This window comes from Penicillium brevicompactum (assembly GCF_028827555.1).
Source record: "Penicillium brevicompactum strain IBT 35665 chromosome Unknown utg000001l_segment0_segment0, whole genome shotgun sequence".
Lineage (NCBI taxonomy): Eukaryota > Fungi > Ascomycota > Eurotiomycetes > Eurotiales > Aspergillaceae > Penicillium > Penicillium brevicompactum.
In genome coordinates this window covers 3504334-3528874 of record NW_026623203.1, presented here as the reverse complement: position 1 = coordinate 3528874, position 24541 = coordinate 3504334, and the positions used below count along the sequence as shown (strand labels likewise).

General features: G+C 50.8%; 11 protein-coding genes across 11 annotated transcripts; 4 read left to right on the top strand and 7 right to left on the bottom strand.

Annotated features, from left to right (window-relative positions):
• Positions 1-97: 97 nt before the first annotated feature.
• N7506_001132 (uncharacterized protein) lies at positions 98-1195 on the bottom strand (the record flags this gene model as incomplete). The annotated part of the gene is made up of 3 exons (XM_056950428.1): positions 98-310; positions 370-641; positions 709-1195. 3 exons carry the CDS (start codon positions 1193-1195, stop codon positions 98-100), a joined length of 972 nt encoding a protein of 323 aa, XP_056816343.1.
• Positions 1196-2561: 1366 nt separating this feature from the next.
• N7506_001131 (uncharacterized protein) lies at positions 2562-3035 on the bottom strand (the record flags this gene model as incomplete). The annotated part of the gene is made up of 4 exons (XM_056950427.1): positions 2562-2611; positions 2668-2747; positions 2802-2930; positions 2986-3035. The coding sequence occupies 4 exons, from the start codon at positions 3033-3035 to the stop codon at positions 2562-2564; spliced, it is 309 nt and encodes a 102-aa protein (XP_056816342.1).
• Positions 3036-3818: 783 nt separating this feature from the next.
• N7506_001130 (Alpha/beta hydrolase fold-3) lies at positions 3819-4940 on the bottom strand (the record flags this gene model as incomplete). Its single annotated transcript, XM_056950426.1, has 1 exon — positions 3819-4940. The coding sequence occupies one exon, from the start codon at positions 4938-4940 to the stop codon at positions 3819-3821; it is 1122 nt and encodes a 373-aa protein (XP_056816341.1).
• A 498-nt stretch (positions 4941-5438) lies between these two features.
• Positions 5439-10218, bottom strand: N7506_001129 (sulfite reductase (NADPH) subunit beta; the record flags this gene model as incomplete). Its single annotated transcript, XM_056950425.1, has 5 exons — positions 5439-5468; positions 5526-9347; positions 9391-9903; positions 9959-10095; positions 10188-10218. The coding sequence occupies 5 exons, from the start codon at positions 10216-10218 to the stop codon at positions 5439-5441; spliced, it is 4533 nt and encodes a 1510-aa protein (XP_056816340.1).
• A 231-nt stretch (positions 10219-10449) lies between these two features.
• N7506_001128 (uncharacterized protein) lies at positions 10450-10749 on the bottom strand (the record flags this gene model as incomplete). The annotated part of the gene is made up of 2 exons (XM_056950424.1): positions 10450-10465; positions 10526-10749. The coding sequence occupies 2 exons, from the start codon at positions 10747-10749 to the stop codon at positions 10450-10452; spliced, it is 240 nt and encodes a 79-aa protein (XP_056816339.1).
• A 1066-nt stretch (positions 10750-11815) lies between these two features.
• Positions 11816-12884, bottom strand: N7506_001127 (inositol phosphorylceramide synthase regulatory subunit KEI1; the record flags this gene model as incomplete). The annotated part of the gene is made up of 2 exons (XM_056950423.1): positions 11816-12796; positions 12843-12884. 2 exons carry the CDS (start codon positions 12882-12884, stop codon positions 11816-11818), a joined length of 1023 nt encoding a protein of 340 aa, XP_056816338.1.
• A 793-nt stretch (positions 12885-13677) lies between these two features.
• Positions 13678-15262, top strand: N7506_001126 (MmgE/PrpD family protein; the record flags this gene model as incomplete). The annotated part of the gene is made up of 4 exons (XM_056950422.1): positions 13678-14010; positions 14092-14229; positions 14295-15073; positions 15130-15262. 4 exons carry the CDS (start codon positions 13678-13680, stop codon positions 15260-15262), a joined length of 1383 nt encoding a protein of 460 aa, XP_056816337.1.
• Positions 15263-17598: 2336 nt separating this feature from the next.
• Positions 17599-18521, bottom strand: N7506_001125 (Rab family GTPase YPT6; the record flags this gene model as incomplete). The annotated part of the gene is made up of 5 exons (XM_056950421.1): positions 17599-17657; positions 17710-18112; positions 18212-18300; positions 18387-18412; positions 18472-18521. The coding sequence occupies 5 exons, from the start codon at positions 18519-18521 to the stop codon at positions 17599-17601; spliced, it is 627 nt and encodes a 208-aa protein (XP_056816336.1).
• A 334-nt stretch (positions 18522-18855) lies between these two features.
• Positions 18856-19690, top strand: N7506_001124 (H(+)-transporting V0 sector ATPase subunit c''; the record flags this gene model as incomplete). Its single annotated transcript, XM_056950420.1, has 5 exons — positions 18856-18913; positions 18973-19007; positions 19069-19160; positions 19219-19527; positions 19582-19690. 5 exons carry the CDS (start codon positions 18856-18858, stop codon positions 19688-19690), a joined length of 603 nt encoding a protein of 200 aa, XP_056816335.1.
• A 722-nt stretch (positions 19691-20412) lies between these two features.
• N7506_001123 (bifunctional molybdopterin adenylyltransferase MobB/molybdopterin molybdotransferase MoeA family protein) lies at positions 20413-22703 on the top strand (the record flags this gene model as incomplete). Its single annotated transcript, XM_056950419.1, has 4 exons — positions 20413-20673; positions 20724-20764; positions 20824-20861; positions 20929-22703. 4 exons carry the CDS (start codon positions 20413-20415, stop codon positions 22701-22703), a joined length of 2115 nt encoding a protein of 704 aa, XP_056816334.1.
• Positions 22704-23193: 490 nt separating this feature from the next.
• N7506_001122 (GIY-YIG nuclease family protein) lies at positions 23194-24246 on the top strand (the record flags this gene model as incomplete). Its single annotated transcript, XM_056950418.1, has 1 exon — positions 23194-24246. One exon carries the CDS (start codon positions 23194-23196, stop codon positions 24244-24246), a length of 1053 nt encoding a protein of 350 aa, XP_056816333.1.
• Positions 24247-24541: the final 295 nt, after the last annotated feature.

The following is a 24541-nucleotide window of genomic DNA, read 5'->3' as shown; positions in this document are numbered from 1 at the left end:
AGAGTACTACTGCTTTGGATTGTTCCAGAGATCAAGATCGACTAATCTGAGTCGAGTGCTTTCGTAAAATATCGTTTAAATTCATTCACGTGAGGTATCATTGGTCTCCCTTTGCGCCTTGGGCTTCTCTCTGTCTCTTTCGGTTCTCCTTCATAGCCCATCCAGTCAGATCCGGACGTGCAGGATCGATTCTCGGAGCACTCATTTTATCCAGGTACTCTTCCGAATCAAGGCTAGCTTCCAGGGTTTGAGGGCCAATGCTTTCGTCATAAAGCATAAAGCTCTCATATGTGTACCACGATTCCTCCGTCTACAGTCAAAGGCAGTCAGCGGGCTGCATTCATAGAAACCAATCTCAATAGAACGTACCTCGGCATCAATCCAGCCATACTTCGTCCACTTCTCTTCTTGCATCTGCTTGAGAATATCCAAATTACCCGCAGTCTGGGTCGTTTCGCCATCCTCAGCAGCCTTAACCTTAATATCAATTGCGCGTGCCTCGGTCTCGGGAGCAGGACGCTCGTCGTCATCCTTTTTCCCGCGCAGGCCTTTCGCCTTTGGCATTTCATCGAGTGCATCCAGATGGTGAAGTTGTGGATGGAATTGGACAACGGATGAAATGGGAGACAGATGCAAGTTTTCTAGAAACTGTGGTCAGCACATTGATCCAAGAGGAGTTAATTGGAAGAGCAATTCTCCAAGACATACTATCTTTGAATGTAGCCAGCATATAAACTGGATCGCCTTCTTCCGCGGGCTTTACTCGACCGGCGAGTGCTTGTGTTCGCATCAACGCATTCGAGTCAACCACCCTCTTATTATCCAACACTTCCACGTCGCCGCCGGGTTCTGTCTTCATTCTTCCGCCCGTGCCCGCTGCACCACTGCCAGCGGTGAATCCGCCAGACATTCCATAAGAGCCACCGTCCCGCGCAGAACGACTCTTCTTTACTGCTTCGCCGTAGCGCAAGCCCTTGTTCACGTCGTAGTTCGAGCGGGTGCTGATCGGGATATCAACCTCGACCAGACCAGTTTCGGGCTTCATTTTGAGCGATATGGGACATTGGTTGTTGCTCTCATTGTAAGGAAGGTCGACATGTCGATCAAGGTATTGGAAGACATAGCGAGAGATGTCCGAATCCGTGAGGAAGACGTCGTAGGAAGCGACGACGGGGTCGTCTTCGGTGTCAGACATAGCGGTTAGATAGCAGGCAAGCGTACGTCAGTGGTCACCGGAATAGAAAAGAACCATTGATCTCAATCAGCAGCATGAAGATCGGTCGACAGGTCAACTTTTTTCGAACCTCGCGGGTGGGGCCTGCGGGCTTGATAACCGATTACGTAATACGGAATATATGTACGCAAGGGGAGTATTCATTTGACTGGTTCCCCCCCAACGATCTTCTTCTTCTTCTTCTTTTTTTTTTTTTTGGGGACCTCTTGAGTCGTGCCCGGGGAGCCAGCCTTCCTAGCGTGAGAGACGCACACACTCAGATCTTTCTTTATTTCCACCAAACCGACATCAACCCATTGCTCCATCACACTCAATCCGTCATGTGCTCGCGCACTGTATCCGCTTGGCCAGGACACTCTGCAACGGTTTTGAGTTGCAGTTTTAGAATCCAAGAATCGAGATGATCTCGTATCTTGATGAGATTGCTGTTGTTACCCGATCACGGGGTGCACAGCTTGACATGCTACCTGACTTGACCCACAGCTAAAGGCCCTGTGAAAGTCTATGCGAAACACGGAGGAGGCGTCAACGCACTGTAAGGCCACCGGGGCATGGCGAATTCGTGCTCCTCCATGACGGGTCATGATGACCATTTAAAGGGAAAGAAATCCCTAGCGGACACTTAAGGGTTACGAGCTTAAGCGAGAATGCTGGCCGACCCGACGACACAAATCCTGCTTGGGCAGGTATGTTCTTGGCGAACATTGAACACTGTTACTGGCAAGTGACGGCAGGCGACGATCATTATGTCGGGTTGGGTGTGGGTGGAGAGTGGTGCGATGAAGATTGATGGAAATTGATGGATTTGAGTATTTAAATCAACTAGACTTCTCTCAGGGCTATCTGGTTCTGCTTGACAATATAAGAGTTGTTTGGTTAATTTTCTCCAGTATGAGTAGCTTTCTTCTGCCTCGTTCCCAATAAGGACGAAGCCTTCTAGTATCTTGCCTTGGCTTGTATTCTTAAGTGTGTCCCTTTGGCGTTCCAAGAAACACTCGCTCAATCTCGATTCTTCCAAATCCGTCGAGTTCGGGTTGAAGCATCGGTCTTTGTACAGACGTACTAAGACGGACGAAATGGAACCACAACTCCAATGTACTCCAATGTACTCCGTACTCCAATGGGGAACCGTCCAATGAAGCAATCGCACAGTCGGCCAACGCTTCTAATATAATAAAAAACAAAAGCAAATTCGATTCCCGCGAAATACTCAGCTCTAAAAACCCCAACCACCAAGAATGGCATCTAGAAGAATCTTGGTAGAGGGATCATCAATGTCGAAAAAGTAATGTGGTCTGTTCTGCATAACAGCACATTCTTGCAGTGGTCACAGGGTAAGAGCAGCATGATAGAGGTAAACGAAGCCTCCCCAGCTGTCTATACAATGTTAGCCGTGTGTAACACCAAGACAAACCGCAGAGCCCTCCACTTACCCGATTCATCCTCCTTCACGCCTGGGTATTCGGACTTCTCCTCGAGCTCGCACCAAATGCATTCCTTATGCTCGGGGTGTCTGCATGGCTGTCAGTTCCCTCACCAGTAACACTCGGTCGACAGGCCCACGTACCGTGCATAGCTGCGGCGCCAGAGATAGAAGAATGGTGTCATGACACACATGACCACGAGCACCAGAAGGAGACTGACAAGAATCATCAAAGCGCATTCATCATAAACCTGGGTCGCATCCTGCATCTTGCTGTAGAGAATCGAAGTGTCAGATCGTGGTATGCAGCTCTTGCTTTGTGACTTACGAGTTCCATTGTGGAGCCAAGGCCAGAAACTTCTCGATCAAGGGCGCCATTGTTCACAAGACTTGACTGAAGGATTGATTGGGGCAACGGACTCAATCAAGATTGTCGGATTCGGATATTGTGAGGCTTTGAGCCCTGACCACCTGCCAACGCACGGGACGGGTTTGAGTAACGAGCCCCTCACTGCTTTGTGCCAGCTGCCGAAGCTCTTGCAGTTGTCTCAGTACTTGGGATGGTACTGGGTAGAGAAGCTTTGGTGTGGTACGATGAGGATAGATGCTTTGATCTTGATATTTGGTGGAGGGGACGAAGAGTAGTGTTGAGACGAGACAGGCTTTGCGCGGCTTTGAGCCCTAACCACCTGTCAATGTAATGGAGAGACTTGAGTGGTGTACACCCTGCAAGGTGCCAGCTGCCGAGAGGCTTGGAGATGTCTCAGATGGAAGACTGGCAGTGGTCAACGAGGGTCAACGTGAGATGAGTATGGTAGATGCTTTGATCTTTGATGCAAGAGATGAAAGGTAGATAAGATGGTGATGGGACGATGATAGCTTTGAGAGACGAAAGAAGTAGAGATAAAGAGATGAATGGAAGAGAGAAGGAGAGAAAGAGAGATGAAGGGGAATTCAAAGGAAGCGAGGGAGATGGCGAGAGCTCAGGCAAACAAACCCCGCAATCTATAACATCCCAATTCGGAAGGAGTATGTCTGCATAGATCGAATTGCTTGATATCTCAACATCTGCTGTGAGAGCTTACTATATCAGAGACTAGACCAGATATCCCGACAGTGCTGTCTCAGAGCCACTCGTCTGCTGACAAGAGACATATCAAATCATTGACCCTCGAAAGGCACACAAGGAACCTCACTATCATCTGAGGCCCCAAGGACCTGAGTCAAGAACGTGCCCGCCTTAACAGCACACTGGTCAGCCTCCTTCCTAAAGTTCAGAATCCAAGCAACCATCAAAACATCATGTGGCAAGATATCCTGCACAAAGAACTCCACCCTCTGCTCATTCTGCTGCAACTTCGCCAAATGCCTCACAAGCCGATCATGCTCCTGACACATCACCTCCCTCCCACCAGAAACCACCAAAACCGAAGAAGGAAGCACAAAAGGAAACCAGATCGGCGCAAGATACGGCTCCATCTCACGAGTGATCTCCATATCCCCAATCAAATGCTTTGCACCCCAAGCCGGGAACGAGGCTGGAATATAATCCGTCTTTGCATTGGGAATATTTTCCCAAAGACTCTTACTACGCGCACCGGGGACATCACACCACGGCGAGAAGAGCCAGCTGCATGTTGGCGGTGGAAGAACCGCGTCGTCGTTGTAGTCGGATATGTACCGAAGGAGGGCGAGGACCAAGTGGCCACCTGCGCTATCGCCACTTAGTACGATACGGGTTGCTGGGATGTGGAGGGTGTGGATGAGGTAGGAGTAGGCGGTGATGGCATCTTGCAGCTGGGCTGGGAAGCGGCAGTGCGGGTTACAGGCGAGACGGTATTGGAGACTGAAGACGTGGCTTGAGGGAGTGTGGTTGAGGAGGCTGTCTGCGAGGTATTTGCATGATGCTATGCGGCCATCGCCGAGGATGTAGGAGCCGCCATGGAAGTGCAGGACGACGTGCTTGTCTTGGCTGGTTGTGGTGTCGTATTTGTAGAGTGAGGGAAACCAGGTGCCGCCTATGGTTGCGGGCTTGATTTCGTCGTCCAGGGTGATCCCTGTGTAGAGTTCTGTTTGGCCAGGTGCTATCTGTACGAAGCGGTCGCCTTCAAGGCCTGGTTTGAGGGATAGAGGTGGCTTTGTGTGGACTGCTACGAACAAGCGGAGGAAGAGCTTCATCCAGGTGACTGTCAGGGCTTGACGATATGTCCAGTCTGGGTCCTGGCGATAGCGCCGCCGTAGGTAGAATAGTGGCGCGAAGGGTGCTGATAGCATGGACGTCATGGTTGATTCAGAAACGGGTGCGAGCTGTTGAATACTTGTTCTTGATGCTGTTTTGGGATGAATTTCAAGGTTTGCGACTCCTCAGTTCCGACCACCTGTCGAGAAATGTGATGTCAGCTCTACATCAACGTTGTCAGTGCATCCGTGGTTGAGAGGAAGTGAGGCTCTGTGGTGGCACCAATTCTCCGAAGTGTACGCCCCCGAGGCAAACCCTCTATATAGTAAAAGGACAGTAAAGTGAACACAGTTGAGTTTTGAGTAACATTGCAGAAAACTTGGAACAACCTTGGAATATTGTATTATGTACATGAACCGTATGCCCAGGTGCGAGAAAAGGATGACTGAAATATGAAAGAAATGTATTCAACTATTTTGTGCAAAGGTGGAATCATGAAATGGCCAAAAAAAACGCAATGCCTTGCAATGGAGGATAGAAAACAAAAGCAGAGTCGAGGTCCCGTAAGTCGTAACATATCAGAGACTATGGGAACATAGCATTTATTCCTCATCCTCTTCATCTTCGGCAACCTGTAATTCAAGGTTAGTATCAAAAATAGTCTAGATGTTATCAAGGGGAAAACTTACGCCTTCGTGGAAGTTTCTTCCATCGGTGGTGGCCTTGATGATACCAGCGCGGATACACCAGTCACCGAAACGCTCGGGGGTTTCGCCGTCAGTGTCACGCTCACGAGAGTAGCGCTTGAGGAGATCGTTCATGATCTCGAGGATCTCATCCTCCTTGATGGAAGAGCGGTAGCGCTTGTTCAGACGCTGGCCGTGGTAACCACCACCCAGGTACATGTTGTAAGCGCCGAAGGCCTTTCCAACGAAGGCGACCTCAGCAAGCCAAGGACGGGCACAACCGTTGGGGCAACCAGTCATACGCATGACAATGCTGTCACGAGCAAGACCGCACTCCTCAAGAGTAGTCTCGAGCTTGGAGATAAGGACGGGGAGGTAACGCTCAGACTCAGCCATGGCGAGACCGCAAGTAGGGAAGGCAACACAGGCAGAAGAAGACAGACGCAGACCAGAGAAGGCAGTGTTGTCAAGGTTGTACTTGGCCAAGTGGTCCTTGATGAAGGGAAGGTCGTCATCGTGGATACGGGAGATGATCAAGTGCTGGTTACCGGTGAGACGGAACTCACCCTTGCCGAATTCGGCAAGCTCGCGGAGACCAGTGCGCATCTTGAAGTCGGCGGTATCCTCGATACGACCGTTCTCGATGAACATGGTGAAGTGGTTGAGACCCTCTTCATCCTTGATCCAGCCGAAGGTGTCGACGTTGGCCTTGAACTCGAAGGGACGAGGCTCGCCGAACTTCAGGCCGTCGGGCAGGAGCTTCTCGACCTCAGCACGGAAGACCTCGACACCCATGTCGTCGATGGTGTACTTCATACGGGCGTGCTTGCGGTTCTTGCGGTCACCGTTGTCACGCTGCACAAGCATGATCTTCTCACAGGCAAGGTGGATCTTGTCGGCGGGAATGTATCCGAACATGCGACCAGTCTGGGGGTAGGTCTTGGTGTTGTTGTGAGTGGAACCCATACCACCACCGGCCAAGACGTTGAATCCGGCAAGGTGGCCGTCTTCGCCCTTGATGGCAATAAGACCAATATCGTGGGCGTAGACATCGGTGTCGTTGTGAGGAGGAATGGCAATGGTGATCTTGAACTTGCGGGGAAGGTAGGTGGGACCGTACATAGGCTCGTGGTCAACGATGGCGTCACCAGCAACCTGGACCTTCTTGTCGTCATCATCCTTCAGCCAGATCTCGTGGTAGGCATTAGTTTGAGGCAGAAGGTGGGTGGAGATCTTGGCAGAGAGAGCCCAAGTCTCACGGTGGAAAGCGGAGAGCTCGGGGAGAGAGCTACACATGACGTTACGGTTCACATCACCACAGGCGGCGAGGGTATCCATCATGGAGGCGTTGATGGCGCGCATGGCACCCTTGAGGTTGCGCTTGATCACACCGTGGAACTGGAAGGTCTGACGGGTGGTGAGCTTCATGGTCTCGTTACCGTGAGAGCTACTGATAGCGTCCATCTGCAGCCACTGCTTGGGGGTGGCGATACCACCAGCAAGACGGCAACGGATCATGAAGCTGTAAGCAGGCTCAAGACCCTGGGCCTTGCGCTCATCACGGAGATCACGGTCATCCTGCATGTAGGTACCGTGGAACTTGGTGAGCTGTTGGTCACTGGCGGGGATAGCGCCAGTGCTCTCATCGAGGAGAGCCTCAGCAATGGTTCCGCGAAGGAAGTTGGAGCCGGTCTTAATGTCCTCGTTGGTGATTGGGGCAGGCTCTTCGGGCAGACCCTCAACCTTGTCAACACCCAGAGCCTTCCACAGGCGGGGCTCCCACTCGGAGTAACCGGTCTGGTAGGCATCGGGGTCCTGGTCATCACCGAGACCAATATCGGTCAACTTGCGACCACCCAGGAAGGCAACACGGTCATCGAGGTCCTTGGCGGGCTTGTTGTAGTAGATCTTGTCTTCCTTGCGGGGCCAGTAGTGGGCATCACCAAGACCGAAGACGGAGTAGTTGATAGTTGACAGATCAAGATCGCCAGAGTTCTTGACGTGCTCCCAAAGACCACGTCCGTTGACAGGGAACTCACCCTGACCAGCAGTACTGGTGATGAAGAGAACGTTCTCCTCAGTGGGGATATCCTCAAGAGGGAACTCGTCCATGGCGAAGACCATGGTCTTCAAGCCTCGGGCACGACCACGGTTGCCAAGACGCTTAGCAAGGTTCTGGGCGTTACCACCATCGGAGGCGAAGAGAATAGTCAGGGGAGCACCAAACAGACCATCCAGGAGCTTCTCGTAAGAGTCCTTGGCGGTGCGCTTCTGGACAGCGCGAACCTCGGTACCGTAAGACTCAGAAAGCACAGGAGCGTACTTGGGGTGGCGGTTCATCAGCTGGGTGAGTTGGTTATCGCGGCGAAGGAACTCCTCGAGATCGCGCTTGACACGCTCGGAGTCGAGAATGAACTTGGGTTCACCCTTGGCCTCGTTCTCTGGGTTCCAGCGGTACAAGGGCCAGTAGCCGAGATCGATAGCCTTCTTGGTTTCCTGGAGAACAGTGAGAGCAGAGTCGTTCTCCTGGTTGTAGGGCAGGTAGGCAACAACAACGGAAGGACCCTTGAACTGCTGGGCCTCAGACATGGCCTGGAGGACCTGAGTGTACGAGCTGTAGACAGCGACGGAAGCGACATAGGCGTTGCCGCGGTTCATGGCGTAAAGACCGATATCCTTCTTGCGGCGGGTGGCGTCAGCGGCAGCACGCTCGGAGAAAGGTTGAGAGTCGATGATCAGCATGTTCACGTTAGCACCAGAGGCGAGAACGTGGTGAACACCAGAGTTGCCCAGATCGTAAGCCCAAGCATCGGAGCCGACAAGCCACTCAGACTCTTCGTAGAAGAGCTTCTTGGACTGGAGGAGCTGGCGAGAGAGAGCAGACCCATCGTTGGAAAGGCGAGAGATAACTTCAGGAGCAATCTTGTTAGCCTTGGCGGCCTCCTTGACATTGAGGGCCCAACGAGACAACCAGGTCTTGGGAACGTCAGTGGCAAAGGTGGTGGACTTGGCGGCCTCCTCGACCTCGCGAATGAAGCGCACACGGTGCTCCTGGCGAGCCAACAAAGAACCGAATCCATACTCGGGGCTGGCAGCGATAGTGCTGGAAATGCCGGCATTCTGGGCACCGAGCTGGTTGGCAATGTGCAGACGCTCACCGAAGAGCTGGTTAAGGATCTTCAAGTAGGCGTTCTCAATGCGGGGCTGCTCAAGAGCGTTCTGAACGGTGGGAACCTGGGAGCTTCCGATCTCAAGGTTCTGGATGGGAGAGGCGGAGGTCAAGTTCTGCAGAACTCCGCGCAGAGCCTGGACAGCAGTGGAAGGCTCGACAAATCCGAGACGGTATCCAACAATCTGAGGACCCTTGCCCTGGGGACCAGTGGGGGTCAAGCTGGACAGCAGATCCATGAATGAAGGACCCCACTTGGTGGTCTTGCGAACCTGCTCGAGAACGGCGATCTTTTCCACGGAGCTAGGGATGGAGTTGGAGATCTGGCCACCAACCCAAGGGCGGTAGAGACGGGCAGTGATCAGACCGATGTTTCCAAGCTCTGCGTTAGCACCGTTGGCGAGAGCGTCGACAAAGACTCCGGTGGAGCCAAAGACGAAAATGGCAGACTTGGCATCGGTAGCACCAGTGTACTCAATGGCGTTGTATCTGCGGCCCACCTCCTGGAACAAAGTGTTCCAGATCTGAGCAGTCCACTCGAAGATATCAGCGGCGTTAACGGGGCGAACGCTGGAGCCTTCCACAGTGGTGGCGTTGGAGCTAGGGGTATCGCTGCCAGCACTGCTGTCCCGGCGGGAGGAGCCAACGGAAGAGTTCTCCAGGCTGGCATTAAAGGGGGGTCTGGGGTTGAGAAGGCACGTTCAAGTCGTTTGTTTGGCCGGAAGGTGCGGAGCCTTCGGTCTCTTCGGTAATGGTGGAGGTGAGACCGGAACCAGCGTACAGGTTCTGGACACCGGCGGAGGTAGCAACATTTCCGCCAATCTGGAAGACCTTCTTCACGACCTCGACGTCCTCGACATCAATGGAGGGGTCCTTGGCGGAGTTGGCAGGGTCGAAGAAGTGAATAACACCCTTGCCGGACTTGCGGGCAAGTGCGTGGGCTGTGATGGCGATATCCTGGGCTTCCTGGACAGTCTCGGAGTGCAGGAAGGTGAAGCCAGATTGCCTGATGGAGCTAATCACTGAGTAATCGGGGAATGGAGAAGCCTCCAGGGCGACGTGGACGACCACAGGGCTGTTGGCGAGACGGTAAAGGTGAGGGACGGCAGTGATCAAGACGGAGGAGCTTGTCACCACGGAGATAGTCTCGCCATTTTGGATAGGAGTGAAAGCAGACAGGAGGGGGTCCTCGTTGTAGCGCACAGTTTGAACCTGGTGGATACTGTTAGTTGAGCTCCGATTTCGCGGCTCTTTCGTCCCAACTCACTTCAGTGCTTTTTGATGACAAGTTGCTTGTCTTGTTGGCCTTCAAAGCCTTGAGTGACTTGGAGAACAGAGAATCATTCTGCAGCGAGGGCTGGACGGAAACAACGACATCACTGGTGAGGTAGGCGACTCTCGCCACTATAGAATGATATAGTGATTAGCAATGGTTTCCTCCTTTGATTTTTCTCGTTCAACCCCCAGAAGGATCCGAAGGAGAGACCATGACTTACCCGCCTCGGCCGCGGTCGAGATAGAAGCCATTGCAATGGTGGGCTGTTCGAGTCACAGCACAAGTGGGATGATTAAAACCGCGATATGGCTTATCAGTATGCAGCGATCTCCCAGTCGCAGCACAGAACCACCGAAACGAAGAACAGGTGGAAGAATGAGGAGGATCTAAGCTCTCTCAATCTTTTTATGACTATCAACAAGAAGAGAGGAATCGGCCCGTGGTTTTTTTCTGAGCATCGACTCAATTCTCCGTCGTCGGGGTTAGATCAGCAGTCCGCTGATTGGTGTTCGATCACGACATCAGTGCAAACAGCCGCTGCAACGAGTGCAAACTTACCGCTTTGGGTCCAGTGCGGGGAATCCCGTGATCTCCTCGAGCACGTCAGCGTCGGGATTTGCTACTGTTTGCACCTGTTTGTCTGTACCTGCATGGCTCATCGGCGACCGTTCCGTGACCATCCTCACTCTCTCAGGCCTGTTTTGGGGGAGATAGAGCTGGAATCCCGTTCGAATCCCGTTAGGGATTTGCTTTTCTGCTATAACGCCATATTCAAACTCCATGTTGGCGGTTGGCTGCTTGGTGACATGCATTTCTTCTTTTTTTATACTTCGCTTTAATCTCCCTTAGTGTGCTACCAATAGCACTACGGCAATTACCGATGTCCCAATTTGCTTTTTTTTTTCCTACTCAAGGCAAGTTTACCCCTCCGACTTAGGAGACTGTCCCCTTCTCAAATAAGATTACCGGTCAAATGCCGAGATATGTGGAAACACCCATGCCCTAAATATCTGAACAGTCCAGATATCTCAAACCCAATCAGCGCAATGTATCTGCAGTGTATTTGGGGTCTGAGCAATTCGGCCGAGAGTTCAATCTTCCCCTCACGGTATTATTCTACTATTAAACTTCTCCAATATAATGAACTTGTGCACAACCTTGGAAATCTCCAGGGCTGCATTTGCAAACGCCTCGGTTATCTTTCAAGGAAACAAAAAATCCAGTAATTATGATTCAAGAACTTGGAACATGATATGTAAGTGTATCCAAAAGAAATTGTGTACAGAAACAAGACATAAAAACCCCGGGGGAGGAAGCAAAACCCCCACAGCAAATAAGCAATGTACATAACCAATGTCCAGACGCCAAAACAAAGATGGTAGATGGAGATCAGAGCCGTCAACAGTCAGTCAAAAACGCCCCTTCCAAGCATTAAAAGGTTCCAACTCCGTGAAGAATTGAAGAGCGTCCTCCAGACCCAAACGGGCGGACCGAATGCCGAAACACCAATATGCAACCGACAAATTCCTGGACCCGTACCAAATTCATATATGCTGGTTTATTGTCATAGCCGAGCGGTGGGCTCGAACTTCATACTGGTTGGGTCTCGATTGAAACCAGGAGATCACGTTCGATTCAAGGGTCTCATGAAACGATAGGACAGACACAAGAGCCGTCAGGATTGTGTCACCTGGCTGAGCGAAGGGCGTCGTGGGTCGCAGACGGTGCGCGCAGCCAGGGGGGTATTGGGGGATTGGAGGCATTGAGAGATCAAGTCCAAAAGGGGAGTGTTATACAGGAATACGACCGACAGTAAATGGTTGCCGGCCAAATGGTCGAGATGATCATTTATCGAGGCGCGGTCCAATCTTGCATCTTGACGTTCGTACCGTGCTCCGGAATTGGCTGGTGAAGAACACTTGGGCGAACGATTGAAGGCGAAGGTTGGGGAGGACCTGTGCCAGAGCGACGTCTTCTCTCGCGCTCCAGCGCACCGGGCAGCTCCGTGTTGTTTGAACGGTTTCGGAACTTGTGGTTGATACCGCTGAGCCAGTTGCCGTCCTCCTCTTCACCCAACCAGTAACTGTGACCAATGCCAATCATGATCCGACCGATCTTGCCTTCCCAGCCTTGTCCATCGGGGCTGTAAGGGGAGAAAGGCTCTCGGTCGATGTCGGCAACACTGGCGACCGAGACGTTGCGGCTGTGCGTGGGGAGCTGAGTGTGGCGGGGAATTGCGACCCAAAGGCGCAAGGCCTGGCGCGCGAAAGCCAGCATGATGAGCACAAAGTATACACGGATCGCCCACAGAAGGCAGATGAAGATGATGCTCTGGAGGCTCTCGGGTTGGAGAACGACGTTGCTGAGATCGTCGGAGCGCGGGGGATGAGCGATGAAGTTGTTGCCATCCTTGGTGTTCTGGATTTCGACGTATGCGGCGTCGTACTTGGGGTTGGTGAAACCAGCGGTCTGCGCGATGGTGTCGCCTCCTGGACCGACTGCCTTGCCACTGTCGTAATGCTGCGACACCACTAAGAACCAAGTCACTCCAAAGGCGGCCGTGTATGCGGCGTTGATCAGACTATCAAAGACGTAGAGGTAGGCGAGCGCAAGGCATTGTAGCGGTGTTTGCTTGCGGATGTGAGGGAATAGTGCGACGGCGAGTCCCAGGGCGATCAGGGACCACAGATACATAGACAGTTGGACGGGCGATAGGTGATATCCGGTGAAGAGTGCGAGTAGGCCATAGAAGCCACTGATTTTGTTCAAGAGGAGCGACAGGGTGATCAGGGAGGCACCGGTCTCTAAGCTCATCACATAGAGAAAAGACTTATTGGTTAGTCTCGTCCGGGCGACGGAAGCGACGCAAACTCACCTCTGGCCGCGGAATGCGGAGAAATCGAGACGACAACCCCATCGTGAGGACTCTCAAGAATGTGCTGAGATGAAAATAGATGGAACTTTGAATATATACGAAGGCCTGGGAAGAGTGAAAAGGCTGGGTGTATGGGACCGCAGATGCTCCAGGGGCGCCATTTTCCGGGTGATCCGCCCGCAGATCAATTTCCGATTCCGCTCTCGGCTGCATTAATCTTTTGCTTCTACAAGTTACTCGTACTCGTATGCTCTACTCTTGAGATGAAGGGAGTAGGAAATCAAAGAGAATCTGGTCGAATAACCTGACACAATCGGTGAAGATTGGAAAAGTACAGATCTCAAGTGGCAACCCCTTACATCAAAATATGGAAGCCTCAAAGAACCCCTATTGCTGCCTGAGATCCAAGGCATTTATGAATGCCATGACGTAAGGATTTATGCACCTTCCAAGATTATCCAGTCCAACTTTGGGAAGGAACTAACTGCACAAATCGGCTATATGCTCTCTACAGTCCGTGGCATAGATCTATATCACAGAGTGTTGCAGCAATGATTATTCACAATCATCACCACTACTCCTGCACATCAAAACATAATATTTAACGAATTGTTTTCTTTCACAGAGGTTTACTCTCATATTCGATGCCATGACATGCCCCCTCTGTTGCTTGGAATTATGAATTCGGCAATCTTGAGCGGTTTGAACTCGGCACAGCTAAACAACCGATATACCTTAGCCGCAATTTCCCCGCATATAAAGAACGTGGGTATCGAGATCGTTCAAATATTTATCGAACCTGTCACAATATATTCAGTTGATCACAAACCTAACAATGGCAACACCAGCAATCGAAGAAACAAGAACCGAACGCCTCGTAAAATGGGCCGTGGATCTGAAGTACAGCGACATCCCAGATAATGTGGTTCAGCGCACCAAAGACTTCTTCCTGGATACCCTTGGGTGTGCCATAGCAGGTCGAGATCACCCCGCTGTCTCTGCCATGGTGCGGTTCGCAGCACAAATGGGACCGTCAAGCGGAAAGAGTGAGCTGATTGATAGTTCTCAAAATCTCACGACTAGTCCAGCATTTGCTAGCTTGATTAATGCTGCGGCATCCCATGTGGTCGAACAAGATGATCTTCATAATCGAAGTATCATGCATCCGGTAAGTTCCACAAATGCACCCCTCATTTCACTCCAAGGCTCTTTGTGTTTTATTCAAGACCTTGCCGCTGATAGTATCCAGGCTACTGTGATCTTCCCCGCTGCACTTGCAGTAGCTCAAGACCTGGATGCCAGCGGAGAAGAGTTCATTGCAGCCTGTGTGGTCGGCTATGAAGTCGGTTGCCGCGTTGGCGAGTATCTGGGAAAGAGTCACTATGAGGTGTGTATGCTTTCATGTCACCCTAATCGCCTCCCTCGTGTCCTGGCGGCTAACATATACTACAGAAATTCCACAGCACTGCTACAGGAGGAGTCATCGGCGTTGCAGCTGCGGTGTCTCATCTCCTCAAACTAAACGCAAGCCAAACACTGTCAGCAGTAGGGACAGCTGGAACTCAAGCCGCAGGTCTCTGGCAATTCCTCATGGACGCAACCCATTCCAAACAAGTACACACCGCAAAGGCCTGTTTTGATGGCATATTTGCCGCCTACAGTGCCCGTGACGGTCTTCTGGGACCGCGCGATATCCTAGAAGGACCGCGTGCAATGGGCGCAGTCCTTGTCCCGGGAGAAACAAACCCGACGGCAATTGACCAGAATCTCGGCTCAGATTATGCAGTTGTTCGATCGAGCTTCAAGTGGCATGCTTCATGTCGACACACCCACCCGAGCGTGGACGCACTTCTCAGCCTTATGGCGAAACACGACGTCGCTTTTGATGACATTGACTCAGTGCTGGTGCCTACTTATCAGGCTGCTATCAACGTGCTTAGTTTGAGTGGTGAGGGGGAGACTGTACACCAGAGTAAATTCTCAATGGGATTCGTCCTTGCTATCGCAGCGAAGAAGGGCCAGGCTATGATCACGGACTTCATGGAAGAGGATCTGAGTGATCAGTCATTGCGCGATTTCCAAAAACGTGTGACAATGGAATATAATGCGGAAATCGATGCTCAATTCCCGGAGAAGTGGCAAGGGACTGTTATTGTTACATGCAAGTCTGGAAAGACTTTCACGGAATCGGTGGAATTTGCAAAAGGGGACCCTGAACTTCCCTTGACTCGGTATGGTTTTACCCTTACGCCAGTGTTCTCTGCGGTGCTAATCCTTCAATTCCTAGATCCGAGATCGAAGCTAAGACCCATGCGTTGGCCAAGTATGGCGGTATCACCGATGTAAACAAGATTGGCTCGCTGATAGCAAGAGTATGGAATCTGGAACATGAAACAGATGTTCGAGGATTTGTCTTCTGATGCAATTTTGTCTTTAAGGTTCCGAAGCCAGTTCACTGCTTCTAGATACATCCATGGATGCAAGTCCAGAAAGTATCATAATACAGGTCTCAGTGCGGCCAAAAAGACGATGATAGGGTTATAAACAGGTGTAGTTATGTATTAGCTTAATCTCATATTTCGATTAGTAAAGGAAGAGAGCTATCATCAACTTCGGGATCTCTTTCTAACCGTCTTTCTAACTGTCTTTCTGGCTGTCCATCCAAGGTTCCGACTAATTGTCAAGTCATCATAAATGATCGAGAAAAGGAAGTCTTGGCTAAGCCGTGAACAGAGAATTAGGGATTGGGGATAGTGGAAAGAGCGATGAGATGTCTATGGAACCTGATTCGTGCAATAAAATATGTTGTCATTGGTCGAATAAACCGTGTTTGAGAAAGTACAGATTGTAGATAGATTTGTTTGAACGCAGTCCAAGATATGCATGAATATCAGAGTAGTGAAGCTTATATGATAGCTCAGCCTTAGACTGTGCCTGTACCAATCAAATGTGAAACCAATTTTGTCAGGTTCGCCTGAAGAAAGCGTTTGAAGAAGACCACGTCGTTCCAGGTCTTGACAAAATTCCCTCTCCGAGAAAGATGCTTCTTCCACGCAATTCTGATCTGTGCCATGAACTTCCTGCTTCCCGTTTTCGTTACTTTCCACCGCGTCGGTTCTTTCGTTCAAAAGTGTTTTCGTGCACGCGGCTAATTCTGAGACTGTGACATATTTGTTGTGCCAGCATTTGTTGATGATATTATCAATCACGGGATTGCCATTCAATTCTGGAAACTCCAAGTTCTGCAGTAGGTCCACGACCTTTGGACCATGGTCGTAAGGATCCTCGGTGAGACAGCGATCCCCATAAACTTCAAAGCCGTAGTTCATAAAATAGAACAAGGAACCGAGAGAAAATTGTTCTGTTCGAGGGCCAAGAAAGCCAAAAGTACCACATTCCCCTTGATCTGGCTCATTCTTATTGAGTATTCGGCCATACGGAGCCATGCAAGCTTCGTAATTCGTGCCAACTTTCGCCGTACAATCAAAGTCCGATAGCTTGAGTCGGTTGCGATCAAGTAGAACATTCTCGGGTCGTAGATCACCGTGGGCAAGATCGACGGATTCCAAGAAAGCAACGGCTTGAGCGAGATCGTTCATCCATTCTTTCCGTAGAGACAAAGGTTCCAACTTGGCTACTGAAGTAACTACCATAGTATGCTCGTCCCGGATATGATTATCTTGTATCCTAGGACAAAACGACATATCTAGGGGTAGAAAGTTCAAAATCAGTAGACAACCTCTCAACTCTAGGATATAGCCTCTTCCAAAGTTAATACCAATAGAGGTCATACCTCTCATATACTCTAGGAAGATGCCACTGCTGGAAAAGAGAAAACACTGCACGATAGAGGGGCAAGGCGGATTTTGCGAGAAAATTCGATATATCTCAATCTCTTTTTGGAATTGTTCTCTCTCGAATTCCCCGGACTTGGGAACTTTGACCACAATGCGAGGATGGACTTCGTAAACAAAAGAGATGCCTCCTCCCCAGATCCAATGGACACCAGGAAATTGGCGTTTGACATCCATGGTTGAAAGTTGACGTGGGATGGAGAAGGGGTAATAGAGAAGACAGGCCCCGTGCGGGGGATAGGAGCAACTTATCTGCACGGAGTCCACGTTGAAGAAAGCAGAAGTGAAGCGCAGTGACCCCGGCTATCGATTTGATTGGTTGAACTACCTGCTTGGCCATTGCATTTGAAGCATGCTATTCTCAACAGTATCCGGAGTACATATCGGTGTACCTCCAACCTTGGAAGGCTGAAACCGACGCTCCCTTCCAGTCAAATCTTGGGAGCAACAAACCAACCAACTGTCTATGATTCTGTTTGAAAGTGATAACCTTGGAGTTGGGTGAGTATTATTCAGTGGTATTTTATGTGCGCGTATTTAAGGACAGATGTGCTGTGCTATACAGCTTCATTGTGTAAGCGTATCAAATATGTTAGCATGGTGCCCTGTCGGCGAACAGACGACCTCCCAAAGGAAATCAAGCGAATAAAAGCCAACTGCAACAAGAAAGAGATATGATGCTGGGTAAGAGAAACTCAAAACACCTTGTCTCCCGCCAGGAACTCAGCAAAGAGATTGGACACGACCGCAGTCGGTACTGAAAAATCTAGACACACGCGCTATCGACTCAAGAGCAAGCAAAGGAAAGAAGACATGTACATATTCGAAAATGGTAGAATATCATGGACAGGTTCGATTTTCGTGATCAAGTTTGGGCACATAAGGACGAGGGATGGGTGCAATCAACAGGCGCAGCCGTCGTTGTTGGTAGTCTCCTTGGGGTTGATATTGACGTCAATCACTAAAGAGATGATTAGTATGCGGAGTGACGCAGAAAGTCATTGTAAACGTACTCGTGCTCTCTCCCTGCTTGGCTTCGCCTTCCATGCCTGGTAAAGCCTGAGCAATTCTCCGGAAGAGCTGCTTCACATTATGCCCGACCTTTGCACTGGTCTCAATAAACATCAATCCGTTCTTCTTCGCCTCTTCTTCACCCTGCGCTGTGGTGACTTCGCGCTTGTCGTTCAAATCGGTCTTGTTGCCGACAAGTACAATGATGACATCGCTTCCACGCTCCCCGCGCACGTCATCAATCCATTTTCGGGTGTTTTGGAAGGATTTGGCATTCGAAATATCGTAAACCACGACCGCGACGCTCGAGTCTCGGATGTAGGAAGGAATCAGTGAACGGAAGCGCTCCTGGCCGGCGGTATCCCAAAGTTGAAGACGGACTGTTCGATCCTCAAGGTACATAGTCTAACAACAATAATTAGCTGTCATTCTTAGAGCAGAGAGTATACCAGGAAACACAGTCAAATTGACCGAGCTCCCTATGCGGGGTACGATGTGGCGCACCTTGGACAAAAAGTCGATACCGATAGTGGCTTGATATGTGTTGTCGAAGGAGTCGTACATGAAGCGGGTGATCAATGATGTTTTACCGACTGGAATTCATATTAGATTCTGGCATTTCAATGCATCTCATGGCCCAAAGCGCATGTGGCTGAAGTTTGGACTTGGGATTACTGACCACTCTGCTCGCCAAGAAACACCAGCCTAGACAGCTAGATTAGCAATGCAATACCACAGCTAATCTGCGCACGTTGAGCACTCACTTGAATTTCTTCAAGGGGTTCGAGTATGACCCAACCCCGGAGGCGGCCATTGTGACGGAGATAGTGGTTCGGTGAAAGTCAGGGGTAGTAGACGGTCGCGGGTTATCGGAGGTCGTATATGGCGTGACGAGATTGAACTGCTGCAAAACCAATATAAGAACCTTGACAAGTGTCTCTCCTTTCAAAAAAACTATCCAGCAGGGAGAACGATGGAGCAATGCGTCCGGGGAAGCACATCGCGTTGTCACCGCCCAAGCGGAGCAGTTAATCCGGTCCGACCACCGAGTCCCCCCATCACTTCCATCCTGAGCTTCATCTTATCGGCTGCGTTTTTCACGATCCTGGCCATTTCATTCTTTCGTCATCAGGTTATCTGAGGTCGCCATGGCTTACCTCTACCCGGCCGGTGTCTCCACCGCCGCTCTCATCGTGGTGGGATTGTGTACGTTCCCGCAGGATCCAGGTGCGATCTGGCAGCTAACGAGAGGGTCTGGTTTCTAGATATGCTCTTCCACGGCGAGGGTGAAGCTTTCAATGTATGCAACCTGTCACATTGTACCACCCCACACCACAAGTTGCTAACCCGCGATGTGCTAGTTCGGCCGTTTCCTGGAGGAAGTTTCTCCTTACGCCTGGGCGAATATTGGAATTGCTGTCTGTATCGGCTGCTCGGTTGTTGGCGCAGCATGGTAAGTTGGACATGAACCACACGAATGCATCTCGCGATACTGATCGCATCTTGTTTAGGGGTATCTTCCTTACCGGATCATCGATCGTCGGAGGTGGTGTTCGCGCTCCCCGAATCCGAACCAAGAACTTGATCTCTATTATCTTCTGTGAAGTCGTGGCTATCTACGGTGTCATCATGGCCATCGTCTTCTCCTCCAAGCTCAGCCAAGTGCCCGAAGGCGCAATCCACACTTCTAGCAACTACTACACCGGATACGCGGTCTTCTGGGGAGGTATCACGGTCGGAGTCTGCAATCTCATCTGCGGTATCTCCGTGGGTGTGAACGGAAGTGGAGCCGCCTTGGCTGATGCTGCCGATCCTAGCTTGTAGGTTATCCCCGACATGCATCGTGCAACCCTTGGGCTAACACTGTTTTGCAGGTTCGTCAAGATTCTCGTCGTTGAGATTTTCAGCTCCGTTCTCGGTCTGTTCGGTCTGATTGTTGGTCTTCTCGTCGCCCAGAAGGCAGCGACTCTGGAGGCAGCCTGAAGTTGAGCCGATCCAACTCAGAGAAGAGCTCCATATCCGCGCGGCAAACAGCTCCCGGGGCTCTTCACATATGTCCCGCGCAGAGTCGATTCGCCTCTTTGTTTCCTCTCTCCCAGTTCATGTTCATGTTTTGTTATACACCGCATTGGGGCGTCCGGATTCGACCATGTAGAACCGCTTGGTTTTGCTAAATTGCATTCATGATCTTGATGATCATATGTATTGAATTATAGGCCGCACTCTTGAGCTTTTGCCTGTTATATTAGGAATGTTGTGAATCAAATGTAGAAATCTATGAGTTTTGTATCTGCCAAGCACTTGTGTGGGTGCCCTAGCCGACTCGAACAATCTCGCTCCGATAGTTCAAACGAGATTGTATATGATCCCATCTCAGCCTGTTCCATCTCAGCCTGTTGACCTTCTTTCAGTCGTGTTTGAGTAGTTGCCGAGGGCAATGGAGGGTTCATGGCAGCATGCGGGTACTTGAAATCAGAACCTGAAACTAACGATCTGACTCCACGTGTGGGTATGATCGGATATTGTAAAATTGATAGAAAGGACTATTTTTATTAGCAATTGACACATAAAAACCAAGACCCTCCAATCTCCGCGGCTCACCCGTTATGTGTAGGGAGTAGATAGTCGGAGATTGGCGATAGTCCGATGCTTGTCCACTTAAAAAGACCGTGCTTCCCCACCAACACTTCCCAAGACTGCACATCATGGACTCCAAACTAAAAGCCGCCATTCTGATTGTTTCAGATACAGCCTCAGAAGACCCTGCATCCGACAAGGTTGTAGATGCATTGAGGCCCATTCTGGCCGCGGAGGGGAAGTGGGAACCCCCCGCATTCAAGATCGTCCCCGACAATGTATTGAAGATCCAACAAGCCGTCTGCGATTGGGCTGATGGCCCTAACTGGTATAATCTCATTCTACTCAGCGGTGGAACAGGCTTCGCGGTCAAGGACAATACTCCTGAGGTTTGTGATTCTGTCTCTGGCTAATTGTCCAATGCTGATGACATCACTAGGCAGTGTCTCCCCTGATCCATCGCCATGCGCCGGGTTTGATGTAGGTTGATTTCCTTTTTTTTGCTATATCGATATGGGCGAGCTAACCGATTATTCAAGACATGGAATGATTTCTGCTTCCCTGAAGGTGACACCCTGTAAGTGGCATCAGAATCGCCTCACCAGGTGTTGCGTTGAGACTATTTACTTTGCTAATTCCTATAGTTGCCATGATGGCTAGGCCCGTTGCTGGTGTTCGTGATAAGTCTTTGATTATCACATTGCCCGGATCACCTAAAGGAGCAACTGAAAATCTTGATGCAGTCGTGAAGCTTCTGCCTCATGCCTGTGTACAGACTGCTGGTGCTAATTCACGGAGTCTCCATGCTGGAGGTGTGAAGAAGCTAGAATCGGAGGCTGGTGTTGGTGAAAAAAAACAGAACCAACACCAACACAATCATCATCACCACCACCATCACCATGATCATGGACATGGACATGGTCACAAGATTCCCAAAGCACATACAGCGCCATCGGACAGACCGCAGTCCAACGACCCGAGCGCAGGTCCTAATCGGCGCTATCGCTCTTCACCCTATCCGATGCTCTCTGTTGAGGAAGCTCTTCAGCGAATAAACGAGCAAACCCCCGACCCAGAAGTGGTTGAAGTTCCAGTAACCACCTCCTTGATAGGCTCGGTCGTTGCCGAAGACATCTACGCGGCTGAATCTGTGCCCGCATATCGGGCTAGTATCGTGGATGGCTACGCAGTTATCGCACCGGACACAAAATCAACCGGACAGTCCACTAAGGGTATCTTCCCCGTGGCATCCATTACTCACGCCAACGTCGGCGGCAATCTGGAGCCATTGCAGCCCGGCACCATCGCCAGAATCACCACTGGGGCCCCTCTTCCCCCAAACGCAAATGCCGTGGTCATGGTTGAAGACACGACCCTGGCCTCCTGCACGCCTGACGGGAAAGAGGAGGCGACAATCGAGATCCTCACCGATGACATCGAGCCCGGCGAGAACGTTCGCGAGCCAGGCAGCGATGTCTCCCTGGGCTCCAAGATCCTTGCTCGCGGTGACCTGATCACACCCGTCGGCGGAGAGATCGGACTTCTAGCTTCAACTGGCACCAAGACCGTCAAGGTCTTCCGCAAGCCACGGGTAGGCGTTCTGAGCACTGGTGACGAACTCGTAGAGCACAACGACCCCCGAGCCCTAACGGGCGGCCAGATCCGCGACTCCAACCGCCCATCCCTCATCTCCTGCCTGAAGTCCTGGGGCTTTGAAACCATTGATCTGGGCATCGCACGCGACACACCCGCCAGCGAACTCGAACATGCCCTCCGCGACTCCCTCCGTGGAGTTGGCCGGGCCTCAACCAGCGTCGACGTAATAATAACCACGGGCGGGGTATCAATGGGTGAACTGGACCTCTTGAAACCGACAATCGAGCGATCCCTCGGCGGAACAATCCACTTCGGACGCGTCTCCATGAAACCAGGCAAACCAACAACATTCGCAACAATCCCCTTCAAACCAACTGGCGATAACACCCAGCAAGAACGCCAATCAAAACTCATCTTCTCCCTCCCTGGAAATCCAGCTTCGGCCTTGGTAACCTTGAACTTGTTTGTTCTGCCTTCTCTACACAAACTTACCGGCCTGGGACACAGTTCGCAAGCGCTGGCTTCGAAACCGTGGCTTGCGCCACAGCTTGGGTTGCCGCTTGTGGCTGTTGTCTTGACTCATGATTTCCCGCTTGATTCTAAGCGTACGGAATACCATCGTGCTGTAATTACGGGTTCGCGCTCGGATGGCCGGTTGTATGCGACTAGTACGGGGGTTGAGGGTGCTGGGCAGAGGTCGTCTAAGGTGGGGAGCCTTGCCAAGGCTAATGCACTGTTGGTGCTGCGGCCTGGGAGTGGAGTGGCTAGTCGTGGGGAAATTGTTGAGGCTCTGATGATGGGCAATGTACATGGTTCGGACTAGACTCTTTTTAGATCCCGATGAGAGTTGCTGTTGGGTTGGAACTTCATTGATTTGTAGATAATATTGTGTATCATTTGCCAACCAGAATGAGTGGATGACGGAATGACCATGAGCACAGCCATAGGTTGACACGATGGCACAGCCCAGCAGTATAATACACACAATTAACGTCCATGGATGAGGGTAATGATGACCTCTAAACCCCTCTCTGACTCACGCAAGGCCCTGAATACGCTCTGAAACTGCAAGTTAGTTCATTCTTACTTCTATACTTTGAAGAATACATTTCTTGGAGCATCTCCGCTGCCTTCTGTGTCTCCAACACGGCAGAATGTCTCTTGTGCCTAAAGTCTCTGCCTTTATATCGTTCAATGATCTCCAAACCTCGGGGCCAACACGCTGCATCTACATCACAAAACAAGGTACAAGGTGTACAAGGTATTGTCGCCGGGAATGCAGTGAACATGCACACAAGTTGCACCGCAAAATCATGGAATCGTCCTCGAGAACCGTGTGCATCAATTTTCTGGAAGAATACATCCAGTATATTTGCTGCACTACGTACAAACACCATTTTTCCATCAAAGATTTGGAGCTCTTGAATCCACTCGCCGAGCGGTGGCTAGTTGAAATTCAGGAACAAACATTTCTTCGCTTGAGCACTGAAAAGCCTGCCGGAAGTTCACAACGGGAAAAAGTCCGCGAACGTGCTTGTGGTAGTCCAGCAACCCCCAACCCTGACCTGAGCGATGACCGGTCTACTATCAGCTGCAACGTTTCTTACTCTGCAACATCGTCTGCTGCAACGGAGGCATATTCCATAACTGATGGCGCACACACACCCGTATCAAGCTCCAAAGGTATCGGAGAACTTGCCCCCAATAGCATTGGAAATCCATTGGATTCAGAGCTGCGCAATCCCCAAATGAACAGTTCTGGGCAAACAACATATCAGGCTCCCCGCTCTGAGTTTCGCCGTCACGTTGAAACCCCCTCTGCCAAACAATCCGTCTACCAGAAACTCATCAACCCGCTTCAGAAATGGGACTTCTCTCCTGGGTCGGTTTATATCTTCGACCGCAGCTCTTCACCAGGATTTGTGAAAATCGGCTGTACCACCAGGCCCGTTTCAAATCGTTTGGAGCACTGGTCGGATTGTGGCTACCAACCGAACCTCGTGTTTAGCAGTGAAGCTAGCTACGCCCAGAGAGTCGAAACCCTGATCCACCACGAACTGATTAAAGAATGGCGGGACGAGCGAAGGTGCATGAATCCGGAATGCAGCACAAGGCATCAAGAGTGGTTTGAAATCGACAAGAACAAAGCCGAGCAGGTTTTGAGGGACTGGGTATACTTCATCAACGAAGCTCAGCCGTATGGCCTCGACGGAAATTTGAAAGCCGGCTGGGTGAGAGTGGTAGATCGCATCAAAAGCCGAAAGCGAATTATCACTGCTAGCGAGCTGGTAAAATACTATAACTCGACTCTGACGAATGTTGCCAGGGGAGAGAGAAAGGATCGGCCAGCTCGTCTGAGCCGATAAACACAGGATCAGACACTCGAGACCCTGAAGGCTTGACGCAGTCGAAGACACAGAAAGATCAGCCCAAATCAAATCTACCTATTCGGATGAGACAGGGGTGCGGGTTCAAATCGCTGAATCGAAAACCTCCGACGCTGGCTGTTCCTATAACCGAAAAGGAGCTTGCACCCGAAGATATACCATTGCTGCTTTCCCCGATCATTGGACCTGCAAGGATATAATATCTAGGAACAGAACTCGAGGGTTGCGAGCCTTAAAATGGGGGCTCGCTTGTGCTTCTTCTAGCAAATCTGCC